Source organism: Crocodylus siamensis, chromosome 4 (genome assembly GCF_052110815.1).
Source record: "Crocodylus siamensis isolate JL-2025a chromosome 4, ASM5211081v1, whole genome shotgun sequence".
Lineage (NCBI taxonomy): Eukaryota > Metazoa > Chordata > Crocodylia > Crocodylidae > Crocodylus > Crocodylus siamensis.
The window spans coordinates 112,355,520-112,382,122 of NC_143398.1; the positions used below are offsets into that span (position 1 = coordinate 112,355,520).

The 26,603-nt window shown below is 46.3% G+C and overlaps 1 protein-coding gene across 2 annotated transcripts in view; it reads right to left on the minus strand.

Moving 5' to 3' along the window:
* The window catches only part of LOC149866351 (sodium- and chloride-dependent betaine transporter-like), a 54,987-nt gene that overhangs the window by 22,966 nt on the left and 5,418 nt on the right, over nt 1-26,603 (minus strand). For both annotated transcript variants that reach the window (XM_090043388.1, XM_090043389.1), the window contains exons 2-10: nt 17,582-17,778; nt 15,056-15,190; nt 14,354-14,494; nt 11,705-11,792; nt 9,960-10,092; nt 7,932-8,066; nt 2,962-3,065; nt 785-909; nt 195-307 (exon numbers count right to left, since the gene is read on the minus strand). In XM_090043388.1, coding sequence (XP_089899514.1) covers nt 195-307; nt 785-909; nt 2,962-3,065; nt 7,932-8,066; nt 9,960-10,092; nt 11,705-11,792; nt 14,354-14,494; nt 15,056-15,190; nt 17,582-17,774 — 1,167 coding nt within the window. In that variant the 5' untranslated portion in view covers nt 17,775-17,778. The remainder of the gene's footprint in view (nt 1-194; nt 308-784; nt 910-2,961; nt 3,066-7,931; nt 8,067-9,959; nt 10,093-11,704; nt 11,793-14,353; nt 14,495-15,055; nt 15,191-17,581; nt 17,779-26,603) is intronic.

Below are 26,603 nucleotides of genomic sequence, written 5' to 3' on the forward strand. Positions count from 1 at the left end.
GCCAGCAAAGTGATGCGACGTACTGGCCAGTTGTAAGTACGGTATTACCATTTTGAAGTAACATGCATGTATGACTGCTCTGAGGCATTTCCCATCAGTGCAAGATTTATAACCTTCACAGATGTGAAAAGCTCTCACAAATGTGTTTGACACCTTGGAGTAAGGTAGGGGTTGGAGAGTGTTATTTACTGTACCTGGCTGTCCAGTCCCAAGAAGATCAGCATAAGGAAAAAGAGGCAGGACCAGAGCTGAGACACTGGCATCATTGTTACAGCCTTTGGATATGCAATGAATGCTAGGCCAGGACCTGCCAACCAGACAGCTGCATGAGTAAGAGGTTTCACACCATCCACACGAACTACACAAAGCAGTTCAACATGCTGTTTAAAAACTCAACCCAGCAAGATCTCCCCTCCCAAAAACGTAGCAGGCAGTGATGGTGTCACCAACATACAGCTCACTGACTCAGACAGACTAACTGGGTTTGGAGAAAATAACCAGGGGGTCCAGAACAGTAGGAAATGCAACTTTTGTTGTGGGTGGTGGAAGTAGGAACTTCAGGTTGGCAGAGAATGAAGCAGTGCTTCTGAACAACAGCACCAAAGACTTCTAGGCCAACAAAAAATGCAAATAAACTGGGAACAGCAAAGGCTGTTGAGGTTGTAGTACTGGTTCTATGCAACAGCACTGGTAACTTTATAACCGTGTTTAATAATCAAGTGTGCCAGTTCCTAAAAAACCCACCCAGACTCTTATGGGTTACTTCGGGCCCTGTTGCACATACCTGACTCTGCCACTTCTGAAATGGGCACGCCCTGTTCTTGCGCCATGAAGCCCAACACAGAGAAAATGGCAAAGCCAGCCACAAAGCTGGTGGCACTGTTCAGAAAACATAGCATGAAGCAGTCCCTGTTGGGGGAAAAACAAGAAAGGACATTGTTTTCCTTTGCAGATTTTACCACCTTCAGTCACTGCTTCCTACCTGGAACAAAGTGTATGCATGAACTTGATTATATTAACATTCTGCTTTGAATCCTGCAGAGTCCGGCCATCCAGAACTGAATTCAATGGACTACTGCCTTGATCCTTGATAATGCAAGAACTATAGGATTATGTTTGGCTGTAAAAGTGGCAGAGGACAACAATCATGCCTTATGAATTGAATGCTCAGATGAAATCAGTAAGGTCTCAACCTCATGCAACCAGTAGGAGTCAAAGTATTACAACAGAGCAAGGAAAATGAAAGAGAATGAGTTTTAATGAAGGCCTTGTAAAAGTAGCATATGCTCCCCAAAAAGAGAGAGAAGAACCTATGAACAGTTTGAATCTGTACTGATCAGCAAGTCTGATAAGTTAAGAGAATGGTCAGCTAACAAGTATTAGCAAAAGCAACACAAATAGCAAAACAATCCATGTATAATGATTACCTTTGTAAAGCCATGGGAAGGTAAGGACATGCTGACATAAAAAAGGTGTCATGCCAATTTGAAATAAAAAAAGGGACTGTATAATAGTTCTGGAAACCATCATCAGGTACTTATATCCCCAAAACAATAAAAGAAAACAATCGAGAGAAAAAGAACATTTGAGCAACGTGGGGCCTGCTCCAAAGGCCACAGAACTGAATAGAAAAACTTGTATTGACTTGAGTTGGAGCTGGGCTCACACATCCTAGAAGAAAAGGGAACTAGAAGCATAGGATGAAAAAGAACAAATTGTGCCAGACAAGCCTAATTATTTGTTTCTGATAGGATTAAGGCACAGTACTGGGTGCAGCAGAAGCAACATCACCATGTTTTAGCAAAGCATTTGCTGCAGTGGCTCAAGCTGCCCTCTCCTCCATAGCAATTTGAACCTGAAGTACCCTGTTTAGTTGAATTTAAGATGACCCTGAATTTAACATGACCCCACAATAATTACATTCTACACATAGAAAATTTATACATTTGTTATAATTTTCCATGTATAGAACTGAAGTACTGGACCGTCATCTTTAATTCATTCCCCCACCGCTGCAGGAGAACAGGTATTGGGGGTGCAAGTGATATGGGGAGGTCAAGCAGCTTGCCCTCTGCTTGTGCCTGCCCCCCTGCAGCCTTGTGCCCCCCTGCCCCTTCCTGCCCCTCCCCTTGGCCTCTGCTTCCCCCTTCCCCTCCTTACCAGCCTCTGTGGCAGCTGTGCAGGCTGTGTGCTGCTGCTACAGGCCAGGCTGGGCTCAGTGCCCCAGGTTGCAGCCAGCATGGAGGAAAGGTAAGAGGGTTGTGGGGGGCAGGACTGGGGGAGAGGGAAGGGAGTAGAGGCTGCATGGGTGAGGAGATGGCGGAAAGACTTCAGGGGGGAGGTGGCAGGGTGCCAGAGTAGCTGGGGGGGGCAGGGTGAGGAATACGAGGGGCAGACTCGTGTGGCTGTGGCTACAGTCCTGACCCCAGGTAGGGACTGGACCCCAAGTCTAAGACACAGCAGCCACCTGCTTTCCTCCCTTCCCCCCAGCCCTGCCCTTGTACATGATTCTAAGACAAGGGGCTTTCCTGCCACACCATGTCAAATGGAGGGGACCTCATCTTAGAATCAAGTAAATACAGTAATTCCTCTGACCTGTGGAACTGAATAGCACTCATCCCTAGAGCTCCCACCATTTTGTCTCCAGGATGATTTATCATCTTCCAATACACAGATTAAGTGAAAAATGGCACCTCCAGCAACATTCCCTAACACTAGGGTTCAGGTCTGACTTGGACTGAAAGCTGAAACCCAAGCCGTTGCTTGCAGTACCTTTTTTTGCCTGAGCAGTCTTCCATCCAGTTGTCAAGCTCTGCTCAGCTTGAAAAAATCTGACAAAAGTGTATCGCAAAACAATGTGAGTCCCTGTTTTTGCGGTGGCTCATGCCTGGATTTAACTGCACATTGCTTGAGCTTGCTATCTACACTTCTGGCTGGATATGAGACACAGACTGCTCTTACCTGTAACAGTTGTTAGTATACTTGTTGTAGCTGCCCAAAGCGGTCAGGCACCCTTGGCAGATGGCATAAGAAAAGAAGATCTGAGTGCCTGCATCCATCCACACCTGGAACAGAAAAGGACAGTGATTTCCAGCCGTTCCAGATGAAACAAATGGTTCCAAGAATGACGGCTTTTGTGGCAGCGTCCTGTCTACAGCAGAGAAATCCCCATCCAGCACAAAAAGAAAGATCTCACAAAGTGCAACACAGACTTGGGCAGACCAGGCTGACTAGAGCCAAGTATAAGATTCTTCGGGAAAAGAGAGGGTTTCCTTCTTGTCTCCACTGAATTTTCTCAGCGATCCAGGAAGTAAGGATTTAAATGGGAAGGAAGGAGAACAATTTCTAAGCTGCAGAGATTTGTTGTATAAACTGTCCTTCACCCAGTAGCCTGATCAAGGGCATACCCTGAAAGTCATTCACACTGCAGATGGCAATGACTTGGACAACACTGAGTGCAAACACCATTCTCTTTTTTTTTTCAAAGCTAAAGGGCATACACACCATTCACAGAGAGTCTGGGACTGGCATGGGTATGGAGTCACAGAACCATGAACGCCTTACAAGAATCCCCCCAAATGAGTGCCAGGAAAACCTTTACACAACATCGTGCTGCCTCATTTCCCACACATGCAAGACCACAGATAGGCTGGGGGGAGAGCAGAAAAAATGATCCTGGGTTTGGGCATCACACTTCATGGGAGATATGGACATATTGGAAAGAATCCAGAAAAGAGTAATGAGACTAATTAGAAGTCTAGAAAACACAACATGAAAGGAAAGATGGGAAGAATTTGAGAACAGGAGATGGGACCACCTCTGGGATTTGATGCAAATACAGGAAAAAGCTTGTTTTAAAGAGAAGGTGACCTGTTGTGTTCTGGACTCGCATGGAGACAGGGCAAGTACCACAGTACTGGGCTTAGATTCCAACTAGAGGGATTTAAATGGAAAACTGGAAGGAGCTTTCTAACACTGTGTGTGGTTAAGCACTGGAACAGATCACCTAAAGAGACCATGGAGTCTCTGTCACTGGAAGTTTTTAAGTGTGGGTTAGACAAACACATGCTTGCCTGAGCTGGACTAGTCAGGGTGACCCTGCCTTGAGCAACCAGTTGGATCAGATGGCCTCTCATTGGGCCTTCCATCCCTATTTTCCTATAATTTTAAAATATCACCATAGTTTTCATTAACTCAGTTTCTCCTTTCATTCTGGCACCTACTGAAAGTAACGAATCTGTTTATTATTGGTATCTGTAGATGTTCAGGGATGCTGCTCCAACGTGCTGTAATTACAGCACATCAGAGCAGACTCAAGTATACTAATTAGTGCACTCCAGCAGCTTCTGCGTCTCAAGTATTCAGCATCCCCACACTTCAAGATGGTGGTGGGGGAGCTTTAACTAAAGCTCATCAAATGAGCTTCAGTTAAAGTGCCCCCACCACCATTTGGAAGCGCAGGACGCTGAATACATAAAATGCTGTGGGCGCTTTAATTAAGAAGGCTTTGAGAGCCACTCTAATTAAAGAGGCTCTTTCCCCACCCAGAGCATGTGTAAGATGCCCTTTATTTCTGTTTTCAGCCTCTAACTCCTTCCCATGCCCTTCCCTCCCACCCTGGCCCTTCATATTAATGCCTTGACAGTTCCTTCTCTCACACAGCACCATGCAAGGAGCTATATGACGTACACAGAAGCACTGCAGCACATATCTTCCACAGATGGTCCTTATCATAAGGTTAATGGGCTCCGAGACAAATCCCAGCTAGCATCCTCACAGTCCCCTCAGCAAAATCCAGCAGCAGGCATCCAACTGGCTGCAGTTTGGCAAATTTTCAAATACTTACAGTTATCCACAGCTACTAAAATTCACCCTGATGGATAGGGCTCCTGTGCTCTCTCTCCAATTTATGCCTATATAGATTTCATAGCCTTCATAGATATTAGGGCTGGAAGGGACCTCAGAAGATCAGAGTCCAGCCCCCCGCCCAAAGGGCAGGAAGTCAGCTGGGGTCATAGGATCCCAGCAAGATAAGCATCCAATTTGCTCTTGAAGGTGTTCAATGTAGGTGTTTGAACCACCTCCAATGGCAAGATTCCAGACCTTGGGAGCTCAGACAGTAAAGAAATTCTTCTTTATGTGCAGCCTGAAACAGTCTTGCAGTAGTTTATAACCGTTTGACCTCGTCATCCCTTGGGGCGCTCTGGTGAACAAATGTTCCCCCAGATCCTGGTGGTCACCCCTGATAAACTTGTAGGTGGCCGTCAGATCACCCCTGAGCCTGCGCTTTTCCAAGCTAAAGAGTCCCATAGCTCTCAGCCTGTCGTCGTAAGGTCTGTTTTCCTGACCTCTTATCATGCGCGTGGCTCTCCTCTGCACTCTCTCAAGCTTCTCCACATCCTTTTTTAATTGTGGGGCCCAAAACTGGATGCAGTACTCCAGCTGCAGCCTCACCAAGGCCGAGTACAAGGTGAGAATGACGTCCTGGGATTTGCTCGAGAAGCATCTATGGATGCAAGCCAGCATTTTGGTTGTTTTACTAGCCACAGCATCGCATTGCAGGCTCATGTTCATCTTGTGGTCAATGATGACCCCCAAGTCTCTTTCATCCATACTGCTAGCCAGCATAGCACTGCCGAGCCTATAAGGGTGCTGCAGATTTTTCCTCCCAAGGTGGAGAACCTTGCATTTTTTGATGCTAAACACCATCAGGTTCTCGTCCGCCCATTTGCTGAGCCTGTCCAGGTCAGCCTGGATCGCCCTCCTGTCTTCAGATGTGGATGCTTTGCCCCAAAGTTTGGCGTCATTGGCGAACTTAGCCAGTCCGCTTCTGACTCCAATGTCCACATCATTAATGAAGATGTTGAACAATATGGGTCCAAGGACAGAGCCTTGGGGGACCCCACTGGTCACAGGACACCATGAACAGTGACCAGGTACCTATATAAGTAGTTATCAACCTTTTTAGACTCAAGGCACCCTTCATGAGATGCAAGGCACCAATCAGAAAATGTTAATTCTTAGCTTGCACTTGTTTTTAGGTGCAGAAAAAGAATAGCAATTCTTCTTCTGCAAAGAACTCAGAAAGACTGCAACAGATCAGAATGCTTTTGCCACCATGGATTCCTATTTGAAATCTCTGGGTTTATCTTGTTGAATCACGCAAGTGTGTGCACACCTAACAGTGCTGATACTACATAGCATCCTGCATCATCCTCAAAAAGACCTTGGAGCACCCTGGTTGAGAATCACAGGCCTGTACACAGGCCACATATAGAAGGCCTCATGTTTTACCTAGCAAGATGGACCCAAATTCTGCCCCTGGCTCCGAAAGCACTGTAGTGCTACAGACTGGAAATTTCATGCCAGCTTCATTTGGGTTTAAAAAAAAACAGAGGTTAGTAATACATTCATTATGAACAGGAACTAAACATTCTGTTCAGGAACTGCTGTATTGTTGGACAATGACATTCAATTTATTTCAGGCCACCCCTATGTTTTTAGCAAGCCACCATTTTTAATTTTTTTTTAGCACATCAAGAGCACATAATTGCATCTGAAAGTCATCAGGAGAAAGCTGGAGGCTTTGGCAGCCAGGTAGGAGCAGCTGGGGTGTTTGTCATCTAGGAAGATGCAGGCAGCGGTTTGGAATTGAGGGGAAAGCACATTTGTTGCATGGTTCTGCTAAAATAATCAGCAGTGAATTAATGAGCAGTGTTGATGTTCACAGGCTCATCTTTAGGCCTCAGGATTGACACCTCATTGGGATGACGGAGGCATTGGGAACAGTGCAGTGACTTTAGCATTCCACTGAGCCAACTTCCAACTAGGTAGCCGGGGGTCCAGTACCAATCTAGCCTTGGCAGCCAGAACCTCAGAAAGGGTTAATTTACCCTGCTTTTTAGGCCAGTTCTGCAGCCTGTACTGAGCTCCCTGTTTCTGTGGCTGAGCTTTTACCAGTACCAGGGCAGTGACTACAAGGCCATCCCCTCAGGATGATATAACACTGCTGGGCACATCAACTGTTTTCAAGACTTTGTTCAGTCATAAAGGCTAGAAGCCTAATGATCTTTTAAAAATCAGAGCAGCAGCTATAGGGCACCAGCTCTGTAGGAAAGAACTGACTTCAATGCCTGTTTTGGAGTTACAAAATTATAGAAAGAGCAGGGCTCAGACTGCAGTCCCTACACATTAACTCTCACACAGGACATGGAGACACTGGCTCTACAACTTCGGAGAAGTGCTGCTTTCAGCCATACCACATCCATCCATTCCCACACTGCATATGTCAACCCCAGGAATAAGGCAGTGAAGGAGCTCAGAGAGCTCCCCACATTGTTGCCCCCAAACATCCCAGAGGCTCAGTTGTCAAGTGTGAAGGAGGCATCCTCAGGTCTGATTCACTTTGAGGCATGATGCATGCATGGTGGGCATGTATGAAAGCAATGCTTTGGACAGAGCTGGGGAAGCAGTGTAGACATACCCATAGCCATCTACTACACCAGCTCTCTCACACTAGGAGACTGACGTCTCTGAGAAGCTCCAGCCAGGCTGAAAAAAGAAGAGAGGTATTTCTCCTGTTTTCTTTCATCGTTTTAACATTCAGCAAAAACTGGAATCTGGTGCATTCCAAATATTTACTAGATGTGTCTGTATTTGCCAAGTTCTTCAATGGAATTGACCTAACGATCCATTTGTTTCAAATATGTTGACAAAAAAAATCCACATGTATCCTGAGACAAGATGCCCCCACTAATGCTTTTAATGAGACCCCAGTATTTGGTCAGTCACTTGGGAGAAGACAGCTAAAACTAGATATAGATAGCAATCAAGGAGGACCCAATCCTACAAGGTGCTTAGTACCTCCTGTCCCCATCACCACCTTGCTGAGACTGCATGCACCTCATAGGACTGGGTGTTCATTCACTCACCTGTGGGTCCATAAGCCTGGAAACATCTGGATTCAAGTAGAACTTGATCCCCTCCAATGCCCCAGGCAGAGTGACCCCTCGAACAAGCAAGATAATAAGCATCAAGTAGGGAAATGTGGCAGTGAAGTAAACTACCTGGAAACAAAGAAATATTAAGGAGAGGGACTGAAAGGGCATGCTGTCACCACATGAATTATACAGTGCAAAAATTCCCTTAACTCTACAGCTAACGGACACATCTGAGATTACTAGGTTGACAAATGGTGGTCTGAAAAAAAAAAATCACATTTACTTTTCCCTGCTTATACCTAAACTTGATTTGTGGACTTTATGGGACAGAGAATCTACAAACTCCGTAGGGTAAGTTGCTAATTGTTCTGTGGCTAATTGCTGTCACCGTTAAAAAATTGCCCCTTATTGCTCTGGTCTGAATTTATCTAGCTTTAGCTTCCAGCCACTGAATCTCATGATGCCTTTTCCTGCCAAATTAAAGAGCCCTTAACTGCTGATGAAATATTCTTTCCATGGAGTTGCTCAGGACCCCAATCACCTATGAATCTTCTTTGGTTAGGCTGTGTTTCTCTCATTTCCCACCATAAAGCACGTTTCCTGAACCTTGGATCATTTTTCAATCCTCAACAATTTTTCAAGATCCTTTTAAAAATATGTATATAGACCACACCCCATCTACGAGCAGGTTTGTTTTTTTTTAAACAAAATAGGAGGTAGCGACCAACAATTGGGAGCTGAAACCTGGAGCAACTGAGTAAATTTGCGTTAAAGATGAGCAGTTGTGCAGATTCCACAATTCACCAACTACAATCCAAGCCAGTCAGAGCTCAACAGGAAAAAGATAAGTATGAGATTGGGAGACAGCCACAGAGATTCCACGTCTGACTGATACAGGACCTGTTTTGGAATCTGTCTCAACCAGTGCCAGGAGAAGCTGTACGTGCTGGGAGAGGACAGTATAAGTAAGTCAGTAGTTACTCTGAGGAATAAAGGGGTCACCTGCCCTTCAAGCACAGTCATACTTCCACTGGAAATATATAAGATAAATACTTCTTATGTATAACCTACCATCACCACCTACTATGACTTTGATTAGAGCATCCAATCAAACCTACAGAGACTTCTTTGATCCCCTCATCAGATATATTATGCTCACCCTGTTCAGAAATGGAAACAATACCATGTGATTTGTGACTCAACCCAACGTGCCAGCCCAGACCAAATTTTTATTGTCAAATGTGAAACATTCAAAGCAGCACTCCAACTCTGAGCAATCCACTGAGCTAAACAAAAAAAAGTAACATGGAAAGAGCAGTGGATTATGTAATTACATATAAAGAGGAAGTAATTGCAATAGATTCCCTGAGTAGATTATTTGCAGTGGGTTATACACTCAGCTTCATTGTTGATTACTGTAGGGTGAGTGGACTTTTGCCACTGAAACTGTTTAGTGTTGCAAAAGGCACCAAACTACAGGGGGTGTAGCATCAATGACTAGGTCAGGGGTGGCCAACCTGCAGTATACAGTATGCACCACAAATGGCATGGACAGCCTGCATGTGTGGCAGGCAGCACAGTAGCAGATAGTGCAGGGTGCAGAAAGCAGAACAGTAGATCAGACTGTGGTAGTGAACCACAGTGGCACTTGGGGAAGGGGCAGGGCTTAATTCGTGGCACACCTGCCAAAAAGGCTGACTCCCACTGAATTAGGTGATTGTGTATTGCTACTAGCACAAGAGCCTCTTCCCTCATCATGGTGGGTAGCATTAGTCAAAGGACTTTCCTGCTTCTAAACTCTCCTTCTCCTTTCAGTTTGATCTACTTTCTTTGTTTTCCATGCTATGGACCAAACTGAGATTTCAGTTTGTGTGGCCCTGTGCAGTGGTACCCACTTAGATCTGGTTTGGTCCCGTGTTCTGTGTGCCTTGGCTCTTTTCCTCTTCTCTCACAACAAAAGGTTTAGGCTTGAGGGGAGATATAGCAGCAGCTAAGAAAGGGGACAGAGTCTGATTTTACCTTGCCTGTGGACTTGACTCCCTTCCAGATGCAGAAGTAGCAAATGATCCATGCAAGCAGGAGGCAGAGAGCCAGCTCCCAGCGCAGGTTACCCAGATTGTGAATACCATCAGTGAGCCCCAAAGCTCGTCTTCTGCCGGTGCAAGGGTGGGGAGAAAGGAAAGTTAGTGTCCAAGACCTGATTCTTCCAACCTGCTTTTTCCAATAGCCCCCCAAATCAGACATTTTCATACATGTCCCATAAAAATGGCTGCCCAGCACCCTCCCACATCCCTAACGACCCCCAGCCATTCTGCAATCTTCATCTCTGTAACACTTCTCTCTGGGATCCTGTTAGCCCGGTCCATGTACTTCACCAAGTCTTCTCGTTAGGCTGAGCTTACCAGCTCCCCTAAAACCCTCCACTATGCTGATAGCTCCATTACAATTTCAAGGTCCTGGGACTATATAGTATAGAAGCCAACTTGCACAGAACCTCTATCCTTTCAGCTTTCTTTCAATCTACAGGCTCCCCTGCTACTCTTCAATATCACTAGCGGTTCCCAGTCACTCCCTGGGCTACTTGGGTTTCTCCAGTCATCCCATATTCTATTCTTAGTATGTCTGATTCCCCTAAACTCCTCCCCCACCACACAAAAAACCCTTCTGGCCCCTTTGGAAGCTGGCAATGTTGTTCTGAAATTGCAGATGGTTATTCTAGTGGCATCTGGGGAATCTGCTTGAGGGGCCCAGTAAGCAGGGCACAAGGTGGGGAGCCAGCAGCCTCATGCTGAAGTCCCAACTCTCCAACTCATCTGCCATGGTCACCTTTGTAAGTACTTTGAAAGCTATGGATCATAGAAAGCAGGGCTGGAGGGAACCTTCAGAGGTCTAGTTCACCACCCTGCCAGAAGCAGGATTGTCCCTATCCACATTGTCCTATACAAATCCACTGTCTAATCTATTAATAAAACTAGTCAACCCTGACAACCCTGACACTGGGTCCATAATACCCTAACCTGTCCAAGATAAGGCAGGGGGGGTAGAATAGTGCTTCTAGCTTCCTGAGAGCTCCCTGGATAAGGCATGGGGAGGGGCAAGGTGTATCTAGGTCTCGTAATGTTCATTCTCTCTAATATCTGGTGCAAAATGATGCCCTTCAGTGGACTCTGGTGCATTTCTCCCTCCTGAGTATTTCTCTTAGGCGATAGGCCTGTTTGCCCTGGGGCAATTTCTTGGAATTCATGGGCACGTACTCTGGCAGTGAGGAATCAAAATAAGAGCAGTTTTCCTCAGGCACTGAACAAGGAGCCTTATTAAAATAAGAAAAATAAGCTGCTTTGTCTCTCTCTGCTTTACTGCAGAGCATCTGTTCAGAATCTCCCCTGGCTCCCCTCTTCTAGCTATTCTTCTGAACAAACTGTACCGATATACTTCTACATGAACTGACTGCCTGTGTGCCCCCTAGGTATTACCAGGGACAAAATGGGTACAGGGCCTGTGTACCCACATCTGGAATACTTTACGGTATCTGCCAAGTCAGCAGAGGGACATGTACATACATGCTTAAGGGTTTCATAGACTCAAGTCAAGCTGCTTCTGTATGTGCCCCACAGCATTTTGATGCATCACATGCCATAGGCCTGGGTTCTGAATCTGAAACATGGTATTAGCTCATCTTTTCTGTTACAACAGAGGCAGCATTCCAGGTATTAACAATGCCGTGACCTTTGGAGGTAAGCAGGTTCATAAATGGGGGTACGTACTCCCAGAATTCAATAACTGGGGAGGTAGCGTTGGCTGGTGCTGTCCAGTTCTCCGAACCAGAGGCATTCAGGAAATCCACGCACAGGTCTAACAAAACAGAAAAGAAAGTTTGTCAGCCAGCAGAAATCTCTTGCCTCTCACCCTGGATGCTCCCACCTCCTCTTCATTCACTGCAACTGCAAACAAATCCTTCACTCACTATTACAAAATGTCACTTTTTCTCCCCTCACCCAGAATCCCAGCCTGGGAACAGCTAGAGGGCTGAAGGAAGAGGCAGATCCCTACTGAATGGAAACCAGATGGCTGTAGAATGCAACTACAGTTATCCAGGATGTTAAATCTCATTCTTCTCTGCCCTCCCCGCTCTTTTCCTGGTTCCCCCCAACAAATAGGCACCTCTTCCTCCCCCCACTGCTTTGCAAGTACACCTCGTCCTCCCCACTCCCACAGATCCAAAGTGCAAATGGTATGTGAAATTCCTAAAATGGGTGGAAGCAGCAGCAGACAATAAATAGTGCCTCTTCATTCATTTAGCAAACAATAAGTTAAACAACAGGGGGGTGGGGAAAGACAGAGAGCCTATCTAGGCTGAACAGTTACAAAATGTTGAGAGACAAGTCAGAAAGGAAATTCCCTGCCTTTCTACAGCCCTGCTCATGAAGTGGTGGGAATCAGACCCCTTTTTTTGCACATGTAGGGAAGACAAGGGAAGGCTGTGAGCGGGCTGAATATGGAGAGGGGGATGTTCAGACATGTCAGAAATGAATCATCTAACACAAGTGAAAGAGGAGAGGAATGGAGCAGATGCCAAAGCTCTCTCCAGCTCTGCTTTCTAGCATACTGCTGGGAAGGGAGCCAGATCAGTGTGGCCAAAAAGGCTGTGAAGAGATAGGCTATAGGCCAACACTGAACCCATTTCACCCTCAATAGGCATTACAGGCACTGAGGCCAGGTTTACTCTGCAAGCTTTTGCCAGCATGGCTACATTGGTCAGGGGTACGTGGAGCTGTGATCCCTAACCAGGATAACTGGACTTGCAGTAGCTCCTTGTGTTGAAGCAGTTGCATCAGACAACAACTGGACTTTTGCCAAATAGGTCATGTTTATCAGGGAGCCTTGAAGAGGAGGGGGGAGTCCAGTTATGTTGGACTAATTGATATAGTTACTGTTACATCCACACTTGACTGCTACATAGACCTGGCCTGAGTAAACACAGACTGACAAAACAAAGACAAACTCTTGAGGGAGCATACATAGAAGCTAACTGAGTCACTTGCCGGTGTGAGGTGTACTTGAGTATAAGAGATAAGAGGCAGTGTCAGCCCTAGAGGAAAGTTATGACAAAGACTCCAGACCAAAGCTGATATGAAAATGGTCTCTTCTCCAGCTGAACAGTTTAATTTTCCAACAAACCCCTCCCTGCCAAACTCAAAATCTTCCTATTCAGCAATGGTGCCTTATGCCCCCAAGTTTTTTCCCCAAGGGCCAAGCTCCCTGGTCAGATTTTGCATCCAATTATGCCTCACAGTCTCCCATCCTGGTGAGCAGAGACACCCAGACCAAGGTGCAGCATAGGAGATGCTATCCAGCTGGGAGTCCCACCAGCTGGGGAGAATGGGAACATCAGAAAACCAAACTACAATATTAAAGATGAACTGCAGCAGGATATCAGCATTAAAGTAACCGGTTTCTCAGTTTAGATATCGTAGGGTTACCATATGTCTGGGTTTTCCCAGAAATGTCCTCTTTTTGGACCCTTCAATCTCAGTCTGGGCAGTTTTTTGGAAGCTGAACCAATATCCAGGATTCTGCTCCCCTCTTCTGGTGGGAGCAGGGGGAGGGCAACTGGAGGCAGCAGGCTTATGTCTGTTTGCACAAGCACATGGCCAGCAATGCAGTCTGGCAGGGTGGTGGGAGCAGTCCCAGCAGCTGGATGCAGGTAAGTCTGGGGGTGGAGGAGTTGGAGGGCCAGGGCGCACATGCATGCGTGCGTGTGTTGCAGGGGTGTGTACAGGGGATGAGTGTGTGATGGGAGGTGGATGCCTGCTGGCACTGAGGAAAGCACAGTTTCCGGGTGCTTGGGCTGTGGCAGGAAGACACCTACCCCTCCAGTGGGGGAAGGGGACCAGGGGGGCAGCAGGGAGCTCTGTGCCCATGCTCACAGGGCTCGACCAGCTGGGAGAAGCTGCCCCGGCGGGGCACGGCCAAGCCGCCTGGTGCGGCACTGGAGTCCCAGCTCAGGGTGAGGAGTGTCACAGGCCTCCCTTCATCTTCCCTCCTGCCCATGCCAGGGCCAGGCTCACTCCACCTGCACAAATCAGAGTGCTGCACTCCAGCCTAGTCAGGACAGGGGCACCTGGGGCCCCCTCGGGCAGGGCTGGAGGAGCAGGGGGCTGCAGGGTGGGAGTGAGGGGCACTGGCAGAGCCAGAGAGCTGTGGGTAGGGAATGCTATCCTCTTGATAGGTGTTTTTTTGGAACTGGAAATATGGTAACCCTAAACATTGCAAATAAAAAGTATTTTCTCCACATAAAGCAAATGCGTCTTGTGCAAAGTTTTGTTTAAATTGAAAAAAAATCAATTTTATGTGTTGTGGAAAATCCCCAACCCCTGGTCCTCTTCCCAGGCACAGATTGACTGGAGCTGTACCTGTGTTCCAAGGATTATTGCAGTTGGACCAGGGTAGCACGGCCGCAAAGGAGCTGAACAGGTAGAAGAGAGCCCAAGACAGAATGACAATGTAGTAGATATTCAGATAGGATTCGATGACTTGTGAGGCATATCCAATTCCTGTGAAGACAAATTAATGGGGAGTTAGGCCATCATTTATAATAGACCCTAGTATATCAGTCTTTACCCTCAAATAGTGACACGGACCATCCCACTGGAGTGAAGGAGGCAAGGAAAATTAATTGGTTTGCTAGAAAATGCTGAAACATTCATTTCAGAGGAGTATTCTTGGTGAAACAAGAAACAGTGGACCTCTTATCAGGTTCAGGCAGGGAAAGAGCTGTATGAAGCCATGGAGAATTTACAACTAGCCCCCTGTGGATGATATTTTTCTAGCCTGTGTCAGTGTTCAGAGGCATTTACTTCATCCTCTCTTCCCCTGTTCTTCCTGTTTATTAGCTCCACTGTCCTGCTGCACCTTCCCTGAACTGGACACTACACTCCATGTCCTGTTCTGTGTTGGTCCAGTGCCCGATACACACAGACACTCGTCGTTCTTCTGGTTTGTGGGTGCTACTGCAGGAAACAGTCAGGATGGAAAGGAAGGGCGTGAGAGGAGAGGAAGGGAAGACAGATGAGAAGAAGGACTTAAAAGGAAGTGATATCCAGTAATGGACTCACCTTCAAAGATGGGGCAAATCTTCCTCCAGGCAGTGACACCTCCCTGACTGGTGTACTGCCCCAGAGCAGTCTCCAGGAAGAACACGGGAATCCCACACGTAAACAAGAAAATGAGGTAGGGGATGAAGAAAGCACCTGTGGAAAGTGAGGCAGTTAATAATGAAAGGATCTGTACTAAGCTGTACTAATCTGTACTGATTTCCACACCACCCCCTGCCATTTGATATGCTAACCAGGGAGGTGGAATATTTCCTCTAGACATGGCTGATCACATAATATAACTGCTCGTCTAAACTAACTGACCCTTTTGGTCTGCAGAGCTATGGAGAGCTTATAAGAGAACAGGCTCTCAGATTTCTTCTTGCCCTGGAAATACTACCTGCCTCAGGCTATTTTAGCACTTCTGCATCTGGTATTGGCCAGGATCTGGAAGTGCAAAAATTGCTGTGGGGGAAATGAGAGCTGACCTTTTTTTTTTTTTTTACAACCTTCATGGTAAGTTTGAGCAAAGTTGAGAAATGTAGGGGGAATTCTTATTATACCTAACAAAAATGACTTTTCTTACCCAGCAGGAATAGGACTGTCTCAGCTCCAGTTGATGAAGCCTGCATATATTTTTTCAAAAACCACTAAATTTGCCAAGAAATTATATTTTTAGAGGAACTGTGATATTCATGAATTCAAGTCAAATTTGATTAATAAGTTTAGCCTTAAAATGTGGGGGGGACATTCAAATGTCAAAAGATTTTAGCTTTGACATTTTCCAAATTTCAACATTTCTTTTCAAAATGACATTTTCTTTAAACAATTTGCCTACTTTTCTAACCAGGAAAAGGTTTTAAAAAGTGTAAAACAACCTGAAACCAAAACCAATTGACAGGGGGTCATATGCAGCAGCATAACTAAGAGGGGGCAATTGGGACACAAGCCACAGGTTCTCAGTAAGAAGGGAGGCAGAGGACTCAAAGCTTCAGTCAGGTAAAGCAGAGAGGGGTTAGGGTTTCCTTCATCAGCTCCCTGCTCCTCCTCCTCTAGATGCACCATGGGTTTTTGCTGATGTAGCAACTCATATACATGTTCTTATGCAACTCTCAGCCAAAATTTAAAGAATTACTGACAATGGTTAGCCCTTAGAGGAGAAGACATTAAAGTCTCATGAAGATCAGCTTAAATTAAGAAAAAGCTCCTTGCATTTCAGAAGCTGATCCAAAGCCCATTAAGTTAATGGGAGATTTTCTATCGATTTCTATGGACACTGAATCAGGTCAGTGCAGAGAAGTTCTGCGATACCAATTTAGGGGACAGAAATCTGGGAAGTCTATGACTATTAGTCAGCAAACTAGTCAGTGTATGAGCTGCACATGGGAAAGACCCAAAAGCATGGAGTGTCAGGCCTCTGTAACACGGTCGGTAGAAAACAGGCATTCCAAGGTCAAGGAGAGGTGTTTATGACTGTAGACCTTATCTCGAAATGTGTTCATAGAATGGGAGGACCGGGTATGCCCTTATTGCATTATTGGGCCATATTTTTTTATTCCTAGTTTTCCTTTATAAAAAAAAGTTGGACTTTGGCTCATTAAGAAACTGCTTACACTCAGTTATCCCCCCTTTGTTTCATTTTATTAGTACTAGAAAATTTAATTTTTAACCATGTAATGGTATTATTGCAGTTTTATTGGAAAAGGAGTTAAGGAAGTCATGCAAGAAAGGGAGGTGAAGGGGAATGGAAAATGTTTCCCCTTGCTATGGATAGGCTATTCAGAGAACTATGACTAGGGAAGAGGTAGTGATGCCCTTCTCTCCCCGACCCTGCCAAGAATACTTCCCTGAGGCCCTGTAAAATTTATTTTTGCCTACATGGCAAATTTCCTTGGTACTTCAGCATTGAAACTCTGGAGCCTTTTCTCTTTTCTATGGATACTTGTTTTTTTCCAGTCAAGGTCATTATAAGACATATTCCTGTACTGTGAGGAAGGTTTTGCTTCGCCATTTCAGGAAGAGGGAGCAGGTATCCAGTTGGTTTGAGGAGGAGACCAGGCCCTGAAGCAGCTAAAAGCAGCAGAGCCTTTCACTCTCAGGAGACCAATTATGATCTGAAGGAGCTGGGGTATGGTTGGAATAGGAGGAGGTTTTTTTCAAAGGGGACTGGTTGAGGAAGAAAAGGTCCTAGGAATTGTTGGGTGGAGGTGATTGTGGGGAAGTGACAGGAGCAGTGAGCTCTCCCCTGTTTTAGGAGACCTCAAAGGTGTTTTGACTCAGCTTCTGACTTTCTGGCTGTCCATAAAAATGTTAAAACTTCTGATGGGTCACTCAGAGGGGTCTCTACTAAAAAGCTGAGTTTGGCAGCTACTTTGAAAAATGGCCCACCTGAACACACCTCTATGGGGCTAGATTCATGTACCCCTACAACACCTTCCCTAGTCCATGAAAAAGACACATCAAAGAGTGAGTGAGTGATCGATGGATGGATGAAACTTTCTCCTCTACCACTCACATCTTGTATATGGTGCACATTTCCAGACTTACCACCTCCATTTTTGTAACAGAGATAAGGAAACCTCCAGACGTTGCCCAAGCCAATGATCTCCCCAGCCACGGACAACACAAATTCTACTTTGTTACTCCACTGGCCTCTTTCCTCCATTTGCTCCTTTACTGGCTGTTCAGGCACCATGATAACCCCATTGGACTTAACCTCCTTTGCTGCTTTCTTCCCCATGGCTCTGTAAAAGAGAGGATCACCCCCCAAAAAAACAGAGCATGAGAAGTGAAACAGAACACCAGACCGATACATTCACATATCAGCTACTCCAGGGAAACACCATTTGAAAGTTATCTGCTCCATGTAGAAGGTTGTTTCTTACATTGTGTAAACTAGCTGATACTCCGCTGGACTCAGCACTGGTGAGACCACAGTTGGAGTACTGCATCCAGTTCTGGGCACTGCATTTCAATAAGGATGTGGAAAACCTTAAGAGGGTCCAGAAAAGAGCAACCCATATGATCTGGGACTTGCAAGGCAAGCCATACGAGGAAAGGCTGAGGGACCTGGGCCTCTTTAGCCTAAAGAAGAAAAGGTTGAGAGGCGACTTGATAGCATCTTACTGCTACACCAAAGGAGTGCATCAGGAGCTCAGTGAACAACTGTTCACTAGGGCACCCTGGGGAAGACCAGGACCAATGGATACAAACTCCTGGAAGGCTACTTCAGGCTTAATACCAGGAAAAACTCCTTCACAGTCAGGGTGTCCAGACTGTGCAATAGGCTTCCTCCAGAGGTGGTGCAATTGCGTACCCTAGAGGTTTAAGAGGAGACTGAACAGTCACTTCGCTGGGGTCACCTAACCCCAGTTGTCTTCCTGCCTAGAGTGGAGGGGCTGGACCCGGTGATCTGTGAGGTACCTTCCAGCCCCTAACAACCTATGAATTTATGAATAAAAATGCCCCGACTATGTGGGTGGTCGGGCATTGGAACAGGCTACCCAGAGAAGTTGTAGAATCTCCATCCTCGGGAGCTTTCAAAAGCAAGTTAGGCATGTCATAGGGATGGTTTAGTCAGGGGTGATCCTTCCTTGAACAGGGCCAGCTGGCCTTATGAGGTCATCATGCCTTATGGCCTTACAGCCCTACTTTCCTACTATCTGATGAGCCTATGATATCGGTTTCTGTCAGCAGCAGTCAGTGACTCTGATAGATTCCTATTCTGAATGAATATAGAAAACCCTCCAGGCTTATAGTCAGGAGTCCCGATTTCCTGTTTTTGACCCCCCACTGGCCAACTCAGCTAATTAAAGTATAGTACACACAGAAAAATGCAAACCCACTTCTTTGACTTAGGCTTGCTTCCATAGCAACAAATCTCCACACCAGCATCCACCCCTGCAAACCAAACAGGGTAACAATGTCCGTGAGATTTAAGACACACAAAATCTATACTCCTGTAAATGCTTGTGAAATGCTCAGGTACTTTAGTGTTAGGCTGGATATAAGAATATTAAACAGATAGATTAAATGACTAGTGAAAACATTAGTAGAAAAAAAATATTGTTTAGCTATGTTTTGGCCACATTTACACTGTGAAAATACATCCTATTAGAAAGTGCATTCAGCAAGATACCAGGGGTATAGGCTGTAGCCATGTTAGTCTAACAACAGAGGCAGACAAAATTCCTTGGGTAAATCTGATATCTTTTATTAAACTAACTCAAACAGTTGGAAAAATGCTTTTTTACAAGCTTTCAGGTATGGCTCTTAGAGAGGTCTAACAAAAAATAGTAGAGTTAATCAAAGCCAGATAGCAAGTTTGTAAAGATGACATCCCCTTTTCATATTAAGTCCTAAATTGTATTTATACCTTCATATTAATTAAAACACGTTCATGAACACCTGTAACAAGGTGCCTTTCCCCAGTGTAGACAAGCTCCTTACAGCTGGCTAGTAAACTGGAACCTAGCCCAAACTCACAGAAACAAGGTCAGGCCTAATCAGCATCAACACCTTCACTCTGGCTGCTGACTTTCAAGTGTCACAGAAAAGTTGTGGGTAAGGTTAGGGTTGAGCCTTACTCATGACTGATTGAGCCAAAGGTGCCATCTTCATTCTGCCTAGGAGAATGATCTTCCGCCTGCCTAATTTCAAGTGAGCGCAAGTGACGCCACTTGGAAAACACAGAGATTCACCTACAAGCAGCTCACATGGAAAGTGTGACTAGCTAATAAACTGTCCCAACAAAATCCAGTTATGGCTAAAGCTCACTTGTGACACCACAGAACAAATATCATTCATAATTTTAGCTACAGGTGGGCCCAGCTATAGGATTATAAATGGTCTAAATCCAGACTTCCCAAGAGCAATGATGTTTGACTTCAGGGGTTCTACGCTTGCCACCCCCAAGTATTCAGAAATCAGAAGTATGTCCCTTCCTTTCCACCCCTCCTCACAAAAAATCACTAGATTAAATCAAGACACAAAGAGGTTTTTTGTTTGTTTTTGTTTTGTTACAAATATACCTTGGGTTCTTCTCCCTTCTAGTTTTAAGTCTTTACAGCACATGTGGGTCACACTTTCAACTATTCTCTATAGCCATGAGCTCTAGAAACATGCACACACATGCACAGACTTCTCAAATAATTACATCCCTCCAGGAACTGGAGCTTTAGGAAAATCAACTATCACAAGATTCCTGATATAATCATTATCATTAGTAGCAGCAACACCACACTCCAGCTGGACTCACTGGAAACAGGCCTGAGACAGAAAGATGGGATCCAAATCTGTATCCAAATTTCTTCAACAGCTGTGCTAGGGCCCATCTTTAATGAGCACCCTCTATGCGTCTGCGCCAAATAAAGCCCATGTGTAAATCCTTTGCTTGTCAGTACCCCTGCAAGTCTACAGTGCACAGTGAAAATGGGTAAGTCTGGTCTTTTGGGTTTGGCTGGATAATCCTGCCCATTCGAGCAGGTGATGTTCTAACAGCTTGTTAACTCAATAGCTTGACAAACACAAATAATGCCCTGGGCACTTTTATCAGCATAAGGCACACCAGGGTGGAAATGAAGCAGGATTTTGTGCTAAGTGGCAAAGCTGACACAGTATTGTAGAGAGGAGAATGCTATCATTACTGTACCTTGGTCATTTCCATAGGTTGCACAATGCAGATGAAATGGTCTAACAAATGCCAATTCTCTGGAAAAAATAGGCCAAGGGAGGAGGAAAAAAAGAAGATGACATAGGAGAAAGCAACTTTTATCTAACTTTCATCACAAAACACTCCACAATTGGAACAACGCAGCTTTTCACCACATTTCACTGAAGTAAACATCAAACAAGAATTGGCTGGGCCCGAAGCAACAACGTCCTTCACTTCTACAGCTGGCCAGGTGCCACAAGGATGCATCCCGCTTGCTTTGAAACTCACTGGCAAACCTCCCATCAACTTAAAAACACAGCTAGGATCAGTCTCTGGGCAAAGCTGTTAACATGGCCTTTTGTAAGGGAGACTGCAGCAACAGGACAAAAACCTTGGGTGGGTTTAATAGAATCCTGCCATACAATTCAGCTGCAAAAAATCCTTGGAGAGACTCTGACTCTACTGAGTTGCACACAGTGTTAGAGACTTCTACTAAGGGCTAAAAGCATTTACAATATTTAAAACACATGTCTAAACACAGGCTTTGGATCACAGCCAAAATATTCGGGTATTTACAGGCTTGATCTTCACATCCATGTAGAGCTCACAGGCAGAAGGGTCCATAAAGAAATCCTTTAACCCTTACCATAAGGGTTTGTTTCCCTCTGGCTGGCTAAGGTGGGGAACCTGTCAGACCCAGTTTTGCCCGCTTCAGTCAGATCTCTGACCAAGCTGTCAATCTGGATTGCAGCTCTGAGATACAACTTAGAATCATAGAAGTCAGGTCAGAAGGGACCTTGTAGATCTTCAAGCCCGACCCCCGGCCTGGGAGGGAAAAAAAGACTGGACTCAAATGAGTCCAGCTAGGTAGGCATCAAGCCTCTTCTTAAAGACCCCCAGGGTAGGAGCTAGCACCACTTCCCTAGGAAGTTGGTTCCAGCTCCTAGCCGCCCTAACTGTGAAGCAGTTCTTGCGGATGTCTGATCTAAACCTACTCTCTAATAATTTGTGTCCATTGTTCCTTGTCATGCCAGGGGGTGCTAGGGGAAACAGTGTCTCCCCCAAACCCTTCTGGTCCACCCCAGTGAGTTTATAGACAGTCACCAGGTCCCCCCTCAGCCTTCTCTTGTGAAGGCTGAACAGGTTCAGGTCCTGCAGTCTCTCACTGTAGGGTCTGCCCTGTAGTCCCCGGATCATGCGGGTGGCCCCCCTCTGGACCCTTTCAATGTTGTCCACATCCCTCCTGAAATGGGGCGCACAGAACTGGACACAGTACTCCAGCTGTGGCCTGACCAGCGTCACATAGAGGGGAAGGATCACCTCCCTGGCTCTACTTGAGATGCACCTGTGGATGCACGACAAGATCCGGTTAGCCCTACCAACCGTGACCTCGCATTGTCGGCCCATGTTCATCTTGGAGTCATCAATGACTCCAAGATCCCTTTCTGCCTTCGTGCTCTCAAGAAGGGAGTTTCCCAATCTATAAGTGTGCTGGTTTCTACTGTCTTAAGTGCAGCACCCTGCACTTGTCAGTATTGAAACGCATCTTGTTTATGTCAGCCACTCCTGTAACCTGTCCAGGTCTTGTTGCAGTCTTTCCCTCCCTACTAGCGTGCTCACCTCACCCCAAATTTTGGTATCATCAGCGAATTTGAACAGGTTGCATTTTACCCCGTTATCCTCTTCCCTTTTTTGAAGATGGGGGCCATGTTAGCTATCTTCCAGTCATCTGGCACCTGGCCCAAGCACCACGAGTGCTCGTAGAGCTGTGCCAAGGGCCCTGCAATAACCCCAGCTAGCTCCCGCAACACCTTGGGGTGGAGAGCACCTGGACCCGCTGACTTGAATGCGTCCAGCCCCTCCAGAAGCTCTCTAACTCAGTCCTCCCCAACCTGAGGTCTGGAGGCGTTCCCCTCGAGTCCACCTGGCATCCCAGTGGGGAAGTCCCGGTCCCTGCACAAGAAAACGGACATGAAAAATTGGTTAAAGAGTTCCGCCTTCTCCTCTGGTGCAGCCACCAGATTGCTCAGAGTACTTTGCAGGGGCCCCACGTTACCCGGTGTCTTCTTCGTCTTCCCTATGTATTTGAAAAAGGACTTTTTATTATCCTTGATCTTGGACGCTAGTCCCAGCTCTATGTCTGCCTTAGCTTTCCTGACAGCCCCCCTACAGGCCCAAGCAGAGGAGGTATACTCCTCTTTGGAGATAGCACCCCCCTTGTACACTGGGTGTACACCGCCTTTTTGGCAAGCAGGCATTCCCGGACACCCTTGGCAAGCCAGGGGGGCTTCCGGGCACTCTTGCCCCCCTTGCTTCTTGTTGGGATGGACTCCCCCTGGGCCCTGAATATCATTTCCTTAAGGAACAACCATTCGTCCTGGACACTGAATTCCCCTGCCCTCACAGACCCTAGCGCCTCCCCACTAGTCTCCTCAACTTGTTGAAGTTGGCCCTCCTAAAGTCTAGGGCTACCGTCTTGCTGCAGGCCCTTGACACCCTGCGCTGGATGGTGAATTCCAGCCAGCGATGATCACTATCGCCCAGGTGATCAAGAACCTGGAGGCCAGGTGGCCAGGACCAGGTCCAACAGGACGTTTCCTCTGGTGGGACTGTGCACCTGCTGGATTAACTTGCTCTTGCCAATCCTCTCTAAGCTTCTTTAAGGAGGGAAAGCACCTTTCACTGCTCCCTAATCTGCAGCAGGCATGTCACCCAGCTAATCAGTTCATTGAGTTTTCAGCACAGGCTCCTCCTCATCTAAAGAAAGCAGCATTCTGTGTCTTGTCAAATGAAAAGGTATACTTAATGAAACTTGTTTGATCTGTCCCAGACTTTGCCACATTCCAGTTTTCCACAGTCTAGTGCACATCATCAAGCAGAATGATGCTTTTGTCTGGGTTTATTAAGGATGACGTAAAATGCTGGCAGTAGACAGTTTAGGAGTGTTTGAAATGGACCCAAAGAGAACCACGAAGCCCACTGCCTTTGCTTGATATTTATTAGTATTACTGTAGTGCCTTCAGGCTCAGAGTTAATCAAGGCTTTCTTCTCCTCAGTCCCACACAGTCTCTGCACAAGCTAAAGAGATGAAGCACAAAGGCAGGATTCCCATCCTCATCTCATAGATGGGAATTGAGGCACAAGGAAATTCAAGTCACTTGCTCTAGGTGATGCACAGGAATTTGATGGTAAAGTAAGGAACTAACTCAAACTTCCCACATCCCAACCTATAGCCTTAATCACAAGACTATTCTGAGCCTCAGAGACACTCGAATCTGGACCGGAACTTTGCAAATGCCTTTGTTTGCCCAGACCAAATGCTAACAACTCTGAGATGCCGAATGATAACGAGACAGGGAAAACATCTAGACAGGCAATGAAAGGCCTTGTGCATAAATGACACAGCATGGTATCTTTGTAGCTTTATTTTCCTGTTAAAGAGGAGAGACTTATCATGCATCTCTTATGTCTTCTGACTTTCCAAATGGGCATGTGACCACCAAGATTGGAGTTGTGAAACAGATGCCCAAGTTTTAAGTTAGTTCTGGCTTCTCTCTTTCATCAGCCAGACTCGTACAGTACCTTACTTAGGCTGGCTTTGGTGAGTTTGCCTCCTCTGTTTTGCCTGATTCTAAAATGTGCACACACTACACAAGTGTGGCCCTCTTGCAGTTTTATCTCATGTGCTCATAAGTCAGATATGATCTGGGATCGTTTCTTGCTTCCAGTTTAGAACAAGCCTCCCCTCAGGCAGCAACTGAGGAAATATCATTTTAAGGATAAAACTTCCTCCATCTCTAAAGAAACTGACTTTGAAAGCCGCTTTTCCCCATCTCCACCTGCCTTGGCTATGTTGCATATCTCAGTTTGGAATGCAAGTGCCCCCTGAAGAGCATTCTTCAGTCTTCCAGTGTTGAGACACTCACACCAAGTGTTTCTCTGAGACTACAATTCTCAGGAGTTTTTTGATTTCTTCATGCAGCACTTTCCACTCCAAGGCTATCATCCCACTTACATTGACAAAGTTTCTATCCTCCTTAGAAACACACTAGACCTATGTTACAGTCACAGGACATCTCTCCTCCTTTCTTCCTCATGCTCAGAGATGCCTTCTTTTTCAGCTGTTCAACCCTCGGTGCTTTAGTGTGGGGTTTCTGGTGGCATCTGTAGGTAGCCTTTCGGTGTGCAACAATCAGCTTGTCAGCTCCCAGGCACATCAAGTGATTTTCTTTCCAGCCACTTTTAACAGGAGTCATAGCATAAAATTGCAGCAGCCATGGGGGATCAGCACTGGACACACAGCTTGTAGGGCAGTAGTGTAACGAGGGGTCAGCAAGCAAGGCATGAACCCTGGGCACCAGGTTAGAGGCATGGGAAGACCCTGTGGGGGCTGCTATTGTGAGGAGCCTGCACTGCAGCAGCAGCAGCTAAGGCCCACCATGGGAGCAGCAGCCTTCAGTCCCCAGCCATCATTGCCACACCAGAGTCCTTTGAGTAGGATCTACACTGCAGGCAATTGGTTTCAGCTTAGATTGAGAGCCACCTCTACTCTGTCTACCCGACTGCTTAAGCTGCCTCAACTCCCCTATATATCAGGAGAAACTGTTTCTATTAGACTACCTCATTACCTTAAGCAACAGGATGATGGATGAGTGCAAGGTAACATTAATTGGAAAGAGTCTTTTGAAGCACCCCCTGACAACAACGGCTTCGGAGTAAGCTTCTTTCCACTGGAAAGAAATCTAGCTGGCACATGGATCACAGTTCATTTACTATTTATTTGTTTCAGAATAGCACCATGAGACCCCTTTATGGTAGTCACCATTAAAACACACAACAGATATGCCCTGTCCTAAGGAATTGGAACCTCAACATGGAAACAAGCAGCAACAAGAAGCAAGATGAAGACAACGGAAAGGAAAGGAATTGACAAGTAGATAGGCTGTTGGGCTTGGGGAAGAAGGGAAAAGAACCACCTGGGAAATGTTCTGATGCTATTCTACAAACTGGCAGCTCATCTTTAGTTGAAATGCTGCATTACATTTTAGTTACTGAAACAAAAAGGCCACTGACAATGGAGTGAGATACTGTGGAAAGGAATCCACAGGAGGACAGATGAAAACACAGGATCATCTAGGGAAGCATTTCTCAACCTGTGGGTCGTGACCCAAAAGTGGGCCGCAAGAAGATTTCAGAGGGTCACAAGCCATGGGTTGAGAAACGCTGATCCCGGGAAAGCACCGAGACTGCAGCAGAGCAGTGGCAGCAGGAGAGTGCCTGCCCCTTCCAGCGGGGGAAAGGGGCAAGGGAAAGCTGCAAGGCTGGGCTTGGTGCTCATGAGAGCAGGGTAGCCAGAAGATGCTGCTCGGGGGGCAGAAGGGGCTGTGACCAGGCTGCCTAGTGCAGCATGGCCACTGCAGCCCAGGACAGGGGCTGCCACAGACCTCCTTGCTCTGCTGTTACCTGTGTGAGCCAGAGCCTCCACAACTACTGCACTCCAACCTCAGTGGGATGGGGACAGCTGGGGGCCCCTCCAGACAGGAGTGAAGGACACCAGCAAGGCCCAGGGAGGGCCAAGGACTGTGGGGCATGCACTGGCTGGGCCAGGGATGTGTGTGTTGGGACTGGCCATGAACCTTTGCAAACAGGTCCCAGTAGGAAAAATGTTGAAAGCCACTGATCTAGGGGATGGGTGTCAAACATACAGCTTATGGGCCTGATCCAGCCTGCAGAATCATGCCATTTGACCTACAAGGCTCCCAGATGGCCCAGGAATTTAGGGGCGGTGTGTGCACAGGCAGGACCCACCACAAAACCTAGGGTATAGAGACCCACTGAGGACACATGCCAGCATCAGGGGGAGTGAAAATCCCTGTATTAACCCCCAGAGCTCCTTGATGCTGCTTGTCCTGCTTC